This window comes from Paramormyrops kingsleyae, chromosome 21 (assembly GCF_048594095.1).
Source record: "Paramormyrops kingsleyae isolate MSU_618 chromosome 21, PKINGS_0.4, whole genome shotgun sequence".
Classification (NCBI taxonomy): Eukaryota; Metazoa; Chordata; class Actinopteri; order Osteoglossiformes; family Mormyridae; genus Paramormyrops; species Paramormyrops kingsleyae.
In genome coordinates this window covers 19,646,877-19,659,351 of record NC_132817.1, presented here as the reverse complement: position 1 = coordinate 19,659,351, position 12,475 = coordinate 19,646,877, and the positions used below count along the sequence as shown (strand labels likewise).

General features: G+C 46.2%; 1 protein-coding gene across 4 annotated transcripts in view; it reads right to left on the bottom strand.

Annotated features, from left to right (window-relative positions):
- Positions 1-3,255: 3,255 nt before the first annotated feature.
- The window catches only part of LOC111841057 (inactive tyrosine-protein kinase transmembrane receptor ROR1-like), a 71,716-nt gene continuing 62,496 nt past the window's right edge, over positions 3,256-12,475 (bottom strand). For all 4 annotated transcript variants that reach the window (XM_023806543.2, XM_072704204.1, XM_023806544.2 and 1 more), the window contains 5 exons: positions 12,186-12,304; positions 11,542-11,859; positions 10,380-10,625; positions 9,425-9,624; positions 3,256-6,932 (listed from right to left, as the gene is read on the bottom strand). In XM_023806543.2, coding sequence (XP_023662311.1) covers positions 5,547-6,932; positions 9,425-9,624; positions 10,380-10,625; positions 11,542-11,859; positions 12,186-12,304 — 2,269 coding nt within the window. In that variant the 3' untranslated portion in view covers positions 3,256-5,546. The remainder of the gene's footprint in view (positions 6,933-9,424; positions 9,625-10,379; positions 10,626-11,541; positions 11,860-12,185; positions 12,305-12,475) is intronic.

Below are 12,475 nucleotides of genomic sequence, written 5' to 3'. Positions count from 1 at the left end.
ACTCACTTCCATGTGGGTTTTCTGTCATCTTAGCATCTGTAGACAAAAAACAACTATGTTGCATAACACTTAGTAAACTGCAGTGTGGCGTGATCTCCATGGCAACTTCAAAACCCCGCTGCTGTTTAACAGTGAAAGAGACTCACCCTTCACCTGCAGGCAGCTGTGCACACATGTTTGGCGCCCCCTGCTGGGAGGCAGGTAGCCTTGTCTGCATTACCTGCACTGCCCCCCCCCCCCAATTCCCTATGCCTCCAGTCCAGGATTTCAGAAAATCATCTGGGAGGCTACAGGGAAAACATCTGTCCGTATAGCTACCACAAAGAATCAAAGCAGCAGACTAATCAGGCTAAATGAGGTTACATACCCGTCATGTTTTAGCCGGTGGTGAAAGTTGTGTTTATATTCAGAAAATAATGAGTTAAGAATGACTCCAGTACACTATCACAAGTATAACCAAATAAAAACTATTCTAAATAGGATATATACAGTAGGAATTAATGCTGCAAGATGGAACTGATAAAAAAATCCCAAAAAAGACTCAACACCACTCATGACAACCATATACACTTAAAATACACATTAATTTATTAATTTCGGGGGGTAAAACACATTTTTGGGCGGTCGAAGCTCCCCTAGAATAGGCCGAAAAACGCCCCGGGTGTTTAGTACATCATTCTCAGTTCACAAACATTTCTCTGGAGCGTTTGTAGACAGGGATCGTTAGACTTGTGTAGTACTGCCCTCTTGTGGCGAAAGAAAACGAGCATATGCAAACATTTGGTCTTTCCATTAACTTTGTCTGCATGGATTTCTACACTTCTTTATGGAAAAACGTATACTACTTAGTACTCAAATTACAGAAATATGAGAATTAATGCGATTTACAAGTTACTTTTATCATTAAATTTTGCGGCATAAAGGTTATGCGCTTAGGGTTAGGCTATCATGGAGGCATCCCTAGCACTGCATGGACAACAGCGGTGATCAAAGGGGTCTGTTTGAAGTCGGAAGTATTTTAGGCAGTGATTTAGAGGTGACTAAATCAGACACACGGCACTTATGTGGTAACACAGCGAGATTTTCAGGTTTAGGGTAACCATGAGAGGGTTTATACACATTTTACGGGATTATACAAACCCTTGGTGTTAACACTAGCATTTTTGTTTCTTAGCAAAAAGGTCTGCTGAAGCGAAAGCCTGTATCAAAAAGGATTTCAGAGAGTTAAATAAACCCCGAGTGAGACCCAGGGACGTTGTGTTGAAAATCGGCACGTCATAGCGACCCAGTACTTCACTGGACTTAAAACTGCTTTCCGGTACGCAGAAAGGCCCACTTTGGAGCATGTAAGCGGAGATCGAGGGAGCGCCTTATTATCTGCAGGAATGATGAATGCCATGGGATTACAATGACGTACAGCAAACCGGCAGAATTCCATGCATGGTTATGCTATGACACGTTGTTCAAAATTCAAAACAACGTTAGTCAACCAAGGATAAATACTTTTACTGGTATACTGCCATCTGGTGACCTAAATATAGTATTGCAGCTAGTGTTTATGAACTGAAGCAGTTTTTTTCCTTTTTTTAATTATTATTATTATTTTAATTATTCAAGAATAATTTAACCACATGCTGCCTATTCCAGGCAGCATATGGTTAAAGGCTGGGGTACACCAATATAAGAATGAATCTATGGCAGAGTCTGCACTCACACACAAAATCACACAGTGTACAATGTAGAGATGCTAATAGGCTAACTGCATGTCTTTGGGCTGTGGGAAGGAACCGAAGTACCCAGAGGGAACCTACACAACACAGGGAGAACATAGAACATGCAAACTCCAAACACAAAGCACAGTAGAATACAGTATTTTATCAAATTGATTTATCTTTATCTGCATCAGTAGATATTACATATTGCACTCACTTAACTGTTTGCACTACCTCTAATCTCCCCTACTATGCACTTTTTATTTCCCCTTCCCCTCCTGGGCTGTGCTGCCTGGAGACCAAAAAAAAAAAGATATTCTGCTTACCGTGCTGCCTGCGACGCCTCTGCTACCTGTGCTGTCCTTCCGGCCTGCCGCCCTGGTCCCTGCGACGTCTCTCCTTCCTTCCCTGCTGCTGTTCATCCTGCCATCACAAGCAGCACCAGCACCTCACTGCCCCTCACTTTGAGACTCAAATCTTAAAATATGGGCAGTGTAAATTAGGACTCTGCCATCTTGTTCATTTGAGTTCCTCTGCTGCCCCCTGGAGGATGGGCTCCCCCTTTGGGTCTGGTTAGGGTTAGGGCTTCCTCTGCCGCCCCCTGGAGGACGGGCTCCCCCTTTGGGTCTGGTTAGGGTTAGGGCTTCCTCTGCCGCCCCCTGGAGGACGGGCTCCCCCTTTGGGTCTGGTTAGGGTTAGGGCTTCCTCTGCTGCCCCCTGGAGGACGGGCTCCCCCTTTGGGTCTGGTTAGGGTTAGGGCTTCCTCTGCTGCCCCCTGGAGGACGGGCTCCCCCTTTGGGTCTGGTTAGGGTTAGGGCTTCCTCTGCTGCCCCCTGGAGGACGGGCTCCCCCTTTGGGTCTGGTTAGGGTTAGGGCTTCCTCTGCCGCCCCCTGGAGGACGGGCTCCCCCTTTGGGTCTGGTTAGGGTTAGGGCTTCCTCTGCTGCCCCCTGGAGGACGGGCTCCCCCTTTGGGTCTGGTTAGGGTTAGGGCTTCCTCTGCTGCCCCCTGGAGGACGGGCTCCCCCTTTGGGTCTGGTTAGGGTTAGGGCTTCCTCTGCTGCCCCCTGGAGGACGGGCTCCCCCTTTGGGTCTGGTTAGGGTTAGGGCTTCCTCTGCTGCCCCCTGGAGGACGGGCTCCCCCTTTGGGTCTAGGGAATTTTTCTTTGCCACTGTCACCTCTGGCTTGCTCACTGGGGTCTTTGGACAGGGACAGTGTACAGTGCTTTGAGACAATGTAATGTTGTGAAAATGCACTATAGAAATAAAATCGATTGATTGATAGAGTAAATACTGGTTGTTTGAACTTCTGATCAAGGGATTAACGAACGCACACTTAAAAATGTCCTGCTTAATTATTTATTTCTGTTATAAAGTTTTATGCAGAATTAAAAAAAATAAGACTATTTCTCACTAGATAGACCATCACTCCTCTAGTGTGACATGCCCAATATAAAACGAATTTCAGATATATATATATATATGTTAGCAATTACATTACAAGACCAGGGATGACAGCAAACAGCAAGAAGTAGGACAACAATATATCACAGAACTATGTCATTTAATGTTTTCATCATGCAAACACATGTGCAAAGGCAGAGAAGTACAAAACAAGGCCACGTGGTCAATAAAGTATAAAAATGATACAGCTTGCATGATTGGTACACACAGGTTACAATACGTGGTCACTTGCAATGAAGAACGCAAACCCAGCATGCAGCTGTATGCGCTAACGGCTAGCATGTTAGCGGGAGATTGCACGTACCTGCGTGCAAACATATTTGCAGCTGCAATGAATAATTCTGGTGGAGACAATGTTTCAATTCAACTAGGATGCCTCCATACCTGATTCTCTGTTTACAGAATCCAGAGGCAATACGAATTTTGATTATTATTTTGATTTAACAAACTGTAGCCTACAAGACTACGTAAAGGTATTTCAAAGCATTGGAATCTAAGTTTTTAAAAATAATTTTTAAATGCAAAAAAAAAATTGGATGCACTATTTATGATTCAAACAACACTGTTGCCTGATCTTTTTATTAAATGTTTGGTATTAAATGTTGGTGAAAGGATGATGGAATAAAACTGCATGCAGTCACAGGTAAATTAGCAAAATGTCCTTTCTTGCAGTACATCTACACATTGTAAACATTATAAAGGCTTTTACCTGAAAAAGTACTAAGGTCATTTGGTGACAGTGCGTTTGAGTACTGAAGCTGAGTATGACATCAGAGTTGACGCAATAGTTTAGATGAGTAATAAAATGAAGCAGCGCAATCTACACTACGATACTGTGATGGAAATGGGAACTCACAAATATTTGCTTAAACATGAACAATATTTTTCTTCATTGCAAGTGGCCTTAGAATCTGAATAAAACACACACACACACACACACACACACACACACACACACACACAAAGGTAAAATAGTTATGTTGAAGACAAACATGGGCAATGAGATTCACAGTCTATTGTAATAGATTTTTTTTCAACTGCTTTTGATATAACGACTTAACAAATAATATCTGTAATACCCCATGAAATGTAGATACGTTATATAAGGACAAACTAAGAAAAAGGTTAACTGAGATAAAACCTTTTGGAATTGTTTCTTTTTTTAATTGATCATATTAATAATAGAATAATATCCTGGACGAAAGAAACAGAAAATCTTTAATTTCTCCATTTGACTTAAATAAAACATTTCAAATTGCACACGCCTGCTGTCTGAGTGAAGGTTACCTGTCAAGCTAAGAAAGTAAAAAACAGGTGACAGATGGATGGATGGATGGAAGAAATTGTAACACCCCTGGAATGGAAAACAAAGATAATAATTATTTAAATTTTCATCCCCATTGGCAAAATCTGATCAAGTAAAAATCAAGAAATACAGTAATAATATATAATAACAGTAACAATTAAGATGCAACTCTGCTCAGACCAGAGAAGTAAAATTACCAGAAACATTAGGAAATTATTTCACACATTTTCTGCATATTGTATTCATAAGTCAGCTTGTAATAATATATTGAATTTTTTGATGATGTAAACAAGTTGAGTTTGAGTGGGGGTGAGCAGCTGATGCAACGAAGAAGGTTTATGTCGTTAAATGCTCGTTGTATGTTTGTTAAATGCTAGTTGTATGTTTGTAAAATGCTCGTTGTATGTTTGTTAAATGCTAGTTGTATGTTTGTTAAATGCTCGTTGTATGTTTGTTAAATGTTCATTGTATGTTTGTTAAATGCTCGCTGTATGTTTGTTAAATGCTAGTTGTATGTTTGTTAAATGCTCGTTGTATGTTCGTTAAATGCTCGTTGTATGTTCGTTAAATGTTCGTTGTATGTTTGTTAAATGTTCGTTGTATGTTCGCTAAATGCTCGTTGTATGTTTGTTTAATGCTCGTTGTATGTTCGCTAAATGCTCGTTGTATGTTTGTTAAATGCTCGTTGTATGTTCGTTAAATGCTCGTTGTATGTTTGTTAAATGCTAGTTGTGCGTCCAGTAAATGCATGCCAATGGTCTAGAAACTTCCTTTAAGAGAGCAACAGCATGTCTTTTGTTCTTGGCTGAGGATCCTGAAAGATTTTCAAATGAGAAAAAAATCTTATCCTGGACATAGAAAATCTAAATTGCTAGCTTGGCACAAGAGCTTAGCCTGGAGCAGGACTGAACCACAGCCGGTTTTTGTGCAATAACATAGACTTCTTTTTTAATCTCTTCCTCGTCTTGCCCACACAAAACAAATACAAGTCTCTGAATTTCATGCAGGCTTTATTTATATTACAAAAACGGCAAACACTCTATTTTTAGAATAGCTACAGAAGTATTTATAGGTTGGCGGTGATGATGTGTGTTTCGGTATACGTGTGCATGTTGCCTTCCGCAGTCAGGCAGGTCTGCGCAGGTCCGTCTGCAGAGCCGTCTGGCTCGTGTGTCCGAGCGTGTGCCCCGCCGAGGCCGGAGAGCGGCACGCAGTGGGACAGCAGGGGAGTTTTGGCGTCGTGGGTGGAGCCCGTGGAGGGGACACTGGTCACGTGACCCGTGCTGGTGGAACCACTGGCGCTGCTGGGCGAGCGGCTTTTTGGGGGCGGGCAATGCTGCAGGCCACGGGAGGGACCCCCCCGCGTCTGCAGGTGGGCAGGGGGGAAAGCGGCGTAGCCCGGCGGGATGGCGTAGCCGCTGACGGGAATGAACCTGGGCCCTGGCGGGATGCCCGCAGCCGGGTACACGTACCCGGTGTACTGGGGCCCACTCACGCTGCTAACTGAGCTGGTGCTCAGCGACGTGGTCTGTGTAGTGCCGTGGCCATCGGAGGGCGACGCTGAGCCGGCATGAGACGCCAGCGGGCCCTCCCAGGCCCGGAGACGTGCGTGGAGGTCCTTGAAGCGGGACCGGCGGGTAGGAATCTCCTGCCAGCACTCCATCATCATGGCATAGAAGTGGGCTGGACAGTCAGCCGGGCGGGTCAGGAGCTGGTGCTTCCGGATCATGTCCATCACCTCCTGGTTGCTGAAGCCATAGTAGGGCTGCAGGCCAAAGCTGAAGATCTCCCAAAGCAGCACGCCAAAGGCCCAGATGTCCGAGTCGGTGGAGAATTTTCCAAAGGCGACGGCTTCTGGGGACATCCAGCGGACGGGCAGCAGCGTCTTGGGCTGGACCCGGTAGTAGTCGCAGGAGTAAGTCTCTCGGGACAGGCCCAAGTCCGAGATCTTGACGTGCAGCTGCTCCCCCACCAGAACGTTGCGGGCAGCCAGGTCCTTGTGGACGTAGAGGCGGCCGGCCAGGTACTCCATGCCGGCGGCCACCTGGACGGCCAGGCGCAGGAAGTCGGCGTGGTCCAGGGCGGGACGCGCGGTGCCGTCCTCGTCGCTGCCGCCGCCCACGTCGGAGTGCGGCGAGCGCAGGGTGAGCAGCTCGTGCAGGTCGCCGCGGCAGGGCAGCTCGAAGAGCAGGCAGACGGGCGGCTCCTGTGTGACCACGCCCAGCAGACACACCACGTTGGGGTGATGCAGCTCGGCTGCCGTCGCCGCCTCCTGCTGGAACTCGGCCCACAGCGCCGGGCTGGACACGTCCTTCAGCGTTTTGATGGCCACCAGCTGGACGTGCTCCATTCCCGGCAGGTACAGGTGGCCCTTGTATATGTTCCCAAAGGCACAGTCCCCCATCTCCTCCATGAAGCGGACGGCAGACAGGGGGAGCTCTTTCGCTTTGCCCTGAGAGACAGGAGAATAACAGGGGCTCAGTCCATGAAAAGGCGTCACGTTCAAACAATAATAACAATGATGAATAAGGATACAATTTTCAGAAGTTTAGAATAAAGGGTTCCAGCAAATGTTTATTCAGAACCACTTTAAAAACTGTCAAATCCTAATCACTTCACTGTAAATCAAATCCAGAACTTAAGATTGCTGCAGTGATGGAATACATTGAGTTCTCTAATCCGAGCCGGTCCCATAAAATAATATTGAAGAATGTGGGTTGTTGTGTTGTTTGCTGGTGGTAATTGATTATTTTTTTATTGACATCGTCAATGTTGGCTGGTGGCTAAAAACACTGAGCAGGTAGGAAGATAATAGATTTTATGATAGAATTTTTCCAAAGAAGGCTGAAAATGTGTTGTTAATTGACAAGAAAGGTATAGTAATGAGTTATTTCAAAATTACTTGTTTCGTTACTCAAAAACAGAAGAGGTTCTACTTGTTATGAACCAGCTGCCTCAATACATGTTTAAATATTTAAATATACATTATAATTATTATTTTCACAACCCTGCTCAGGATAAGTGGCTGGAAGATTAACAGATTATTATTATTTCTTTCAGTTTTCTTTTCTTCGACTTTTGAACCAATAATAACTCTTTGACAGTTCACAGCTACTGATGTAATGGTCTTTGTGCATTAGAAATCCTTTGGAAATACTGGGTGCAGGCAATGACAAATTCAGGTTCAGAAGAAGTTATGAATGGCTACTAAAAATGAAAAATCCCAGTAACTAAAAAATGAAATTCCTTAAATCTCCTGTGAGTCTGTCCAGGATACATGGCTGGAAGATGGATAGATGGAATTCCTGAAACCGCAGGCGACAAGCGTGGGTGTGTTAAACTGGCCTCGCAGGGAAGAAACAGATGTTTTACGTTAAAAGGGTAAATAGGCCCTTGTTCTTCACCAAACAGTTGTTCTAACCAGCGACCCCTGAACGACCTGAACCACACTCTGCTTAATCACAGTGATTCCCAGGGACAGAGATTAAAGAATTAGATAGATGCTCATGGCCACAAGGACCATATATCAGCCAATCTGCAGCTGAAAAACTGCAACAGTATGTGTCGTAAATTCCCCTAAGATGGTATGACTGTGATAAATGTCAGAACAATGGAGTATGCTCATCCACTCAGGGTGTAAGGTCTGGGTTCAATAAATTGCAGAATTGAAGACGACTGCCATTTTCTAACTTTGTTTCTGCCTTAAGATCGCTCAGTAAAGCGGTTAACTAAATATGTGCAACTTTGTGAAGCTGATCACTGACATACCATTTAGGATGACATAAATGAATGGAAAAACAACGTGTAGCAAAATGTAAACCAGAGAATGAAATTCAATTTCAGCATCACTTCATGTAATCATTTAATTTCATGAGTGAATGAAAAAGAAATCAAAATGTGAACCAGAAAATGGTTTTTTGAGCAAGACATTCCAGGAGTGAATGAATGAAAAAGCAACGTGCATCAAACTGTAAACCAAGAATGCATCCAAGTTCCTTTCAGCACACTTTGAAGAACACGATGAGGAACAATCCACTTAAATAGATTCCTACACAACCTAGACAGTCACTCATAACAATATGAACCCCTGAAACACTATTACAGACATCCTCATCTGACAGGCCATCTTCTTTGGCCAGAAGGAAATTCTCCTGGACAGTGGGAGGCCCCTCTTCCTTGTTTAGACATTTAATAATACCAAAATGATTTATTAGTGACTGATTTTGTGGCCTGTGGCTCTGGGGGTTAGGACTCTGTGGTCGTGACCAGAAGGTTATCAGTTCAAATCCTGTTTTGGCAGAGTGATGTCACCATTGGGCTCTTGCGCAAGGCCCTTGACCGCCAGTTACCCCTGTAACTCACATATGCAGAGGCCCCCTGACCTTACTCCTCGCCCCATAAATTTGATAATTTTGTATATTTAAGTGCCCCTGTGTCGGGCTGGGCCCCCAGACTCTGCCAGGGTATCTGTGCCCCTGTGTCGGGCTGGGCCCCCGGACTCTGCCAGGGTATCTGTGCCCCTGTGTCGGGCTGGGCCCCCGGACTCTGCCAGGGTATCTGTGCCCCTGTGTCGGGCTGGGCCCCCGGACTCTGCCAGGGTATCTGTGCCCCTGTGTCGGGCTGGGCCCCCGGACTCTGCCAGGGTATCTGTGCCCCTCTGTCGGGCTGGGCCCCCGGACTCTGCCAGGGTATCCGTGCCCCTATGGCAACACTGCATGCATGTAATTGTTTTCTCAATTGTACGTCACTTTGGGTAAAAGCATAAATTGATTATGCAATGTAAATACAAAGTTAGCATAGCAGACCTAAAGATCCACCACTCTTTGTATAAAAAATTGTCTGCTTCTGACTTATGGTTGTTCCCAGCTGGTTGCTAACAGGCTAAGCGTGTCATTGAGGCTGACTGTCTATAATATCGATTCAGCTCTATCCTCTGACTCTCACCTTGGGCTTGTAGGTGCCGAACATAGACATCTCCCGCACCGGTTTGGGCTGGTGCGAGGCGGATGGGCTTGACATCTTCTGTCTGTTGCGGCAGACGCAGATGAAGAAGAGCAGCAGGCTTACGGCAAGTGGGATGACCACACTCGGGATCAGGATGTACGTGATTTCTGCGCTGCCACCAGCCCGGCTCTCCTGGGAGTCTGAGGGCAACATGGTACGAGTCATGATGAGAGCTATGCCGAAATTCACGGTGGGAGCTATGCCGAGAGTCAAGGTGGGAGGTATGGCAAGAGTCACGGTGGGAGATATGCTGAGAGTCACGGTGGGAGCTATTCCGAGAGTCACGGTGGGAGCTATGCCGAGAGTCACGGTGGGAGCTATGCTGAGAGTCACGGTGGGAGCTATGCCGAGAGTCACAGTGGGAGCTATGCTGAGAGTTATGGTGGGAGTTATGCTGAGAGTCACGGTGGGAGCTATTCCGAGAGTCAAAGTGGGAGCTATGCCGAGAGTCACGGTGGGAGCTATGCCGAGAGTCAAAGTGGGAGTTATGCCGAGAGTCACGGTGGGAGCTATGCCGAGAGTCATGGTGGGAGCTATGCTGTGAGTCATGGTGGGAGTTATGCCGAGAGTCACGGTGGGAGCTATGCCAAGAGTCATGGTGGGAGCTATGCCGAGAGTCATGGTGGGAGCTATGCCGAGAGTCACGGTGGGAGCTATGCCCAGAGTCATGGTGGGAGCTATGCCGAGAGTCAAAGTGGGAGTTATGCCGAGAGTCACGGTGGGAGCTATGCTGAGAGTCATGGTGGGAGTTATTGTGACTCAAGGGAGACACAAGGGTATGACTACGGTGTCTGTGGAAGCCGGGAGATACAGGTGTGTTTGTGTGTGAGACTTTGACCTTTCGACCTGGGAACAGTAAAGATGGCCGCAGGGTGTGGCTGAGACGCGTCCTCACCGCAGACTGGGATATCGCAGAGTTCCATGCGTACATTCTCGTCCAGGGTGAGGCACCACGGCGCAGCCTGCTTGTTGCCGGGGTTACGGCAGTAGGAGTGGCCCCCGTTTAGCTCGGGGTAGCGCACAGCCACGTAGCTGTGACTGTGGGGGTACTGTGAGTTCCATGGCTGGCACTGGAGACCCGACTTGGTCACGCTGACTGTGCCCCGGTAATCTGCACCTGTGCTGTTGTAACACCTGTGATCTGTGAAGAAGATAGTAAGGTAGGCAGGAAAAAGTGAACTAGTAATAGTGTAGTACTACATACTCATATATAACTGTCTGGTAGAGGAGTATCTACACATACTTAGGATTTTAATTTCTAGGTTTAATGTAGCAATACATGTGAGGGCATCACTTTGGGTTGAGCACTGGGGGGTTGAGGTCTCCACCCATTAAAGGGGATCCAGGGGGTTGTATTTGCTGGTTTTGATTATTGGGGGGGGGTTGTAACCCCCCATCCCCTGATAATTTACACCCATGAATACTCTCTTTTTCCTCACAAGAAATTTGAAATTTTGTTCATTTCACTTGCATAAATGGTTATTAACTATGTCTGATGTGTAACTTTTCATATTTTATCATATTTTGCCATTAATATATATTTTATATTTTTATAAATAATTTTTTTTCTCTATTTTGTATACTTTACATTAGTAACTACTTTTCTATTTTTTTTCTTCACTTTAAATGTTTTCTTTTAATCTATGGTAGACATTTTTATGCGCGCGCCATCTAATGTGCAATTCCTTTCGCATTTTCATTTTTCTTTCTTCTCCGCAGCACCGGAAATAAGAATATCATTGTGCACTGCACATCTGGATTGTTGTAATGAAGATCTAAAATTATATTATTGTGTGATTGTGCAGTCGCAATGTGAGCGATTTCCTCCGGGATTAATGAAGTCTTCAGATTCTGATTCTGAAATGTATCTGTACAAATGTTGAAAAACAGGTGTGTACAAATTGACTGTGTGGACAGACTGGTAGCAGCAATCAGCATTATTTGGTGTAATTTTTACTGAGATTTTCTAGGCGGGGGGGGACCCTGCGGAGGCAGTGGGGCCTCTGTCTCGCTCTGCGGTGTTCGCACACAAAGCGGCGGTCTGAGGAGACCCTTACTCTTGTTGATGGGGTCGGGCATGGGGATGCCGATCCTCATGCAGTGAGCCGCCAGCGGGCTGTCAAAGGCGGGCAGGTCCTCGCAGTTGGGCAGCTTGAGCTGCTTGAGGATAACTGGGTTCGAGCGGGCGATGATGTACTCCGTCTTGCACAGGTCGTTCTCCAGGATCTCGCACTCGTCCTGGCAGAGGTCGCGCGGCCTGTCCACCCCCGAGCTCCGGTCGCATGCCGGGAAGGCAAAGTGGCACAGCGAGGGGATAGCGAACTGCGAGCAGCGATCTGATAGGTGGTTGGAGGTGCCAATCATGGTGAAGGCCGCTGGTGGTTGGGGGAGAAGAATGTGGGTGTGTCTAGATACAAAATCAAGCTTAAACCTTCTAAACAGGAGTGAAAATTATCTCCTCCAGCAAATGTCCAGCTGAATAAAGGAACAAAACTGATATTAAGTTAAAAATGCCATATAGATGACCATTAGAGACTCTTAGACTCGTCCGTTTAATCCATTTAACAAAAGATGCTTCACCAGTCTTGAAATATTCATGCAAGTGGGCAAATATATAGACTTGTAAACTACTGCACACTATTGATTAAGGACCGTATCCTTCTGCCGTTTATGAACTGAGGGGGGACTGGGCGTGTGGTACCTGTGATCTGGGTCTCGATCTCGCCCTGCATCTGCAAGGAGTCCACAAAGATGCTTCGGTTGCCAATGAAACGGGCACAGGCGATGCCCCTGTATGGCTGGCAGAAACCCTCCTCATCTCTGCAACAGGCACCAAGAAAACAGCAGCGGGCGTCATGGTTAAAGAAGCGTTAGCAGCGGGGAAATGATTATGTCCAGCAGCAGAGGGTGAAACCCCGGGTCCGTCTGCTTTGCTGATACCAACGCGCAGCTGTTTTTACAGTCCTAGTGGCCGCCACTAGGGGGCAGGCT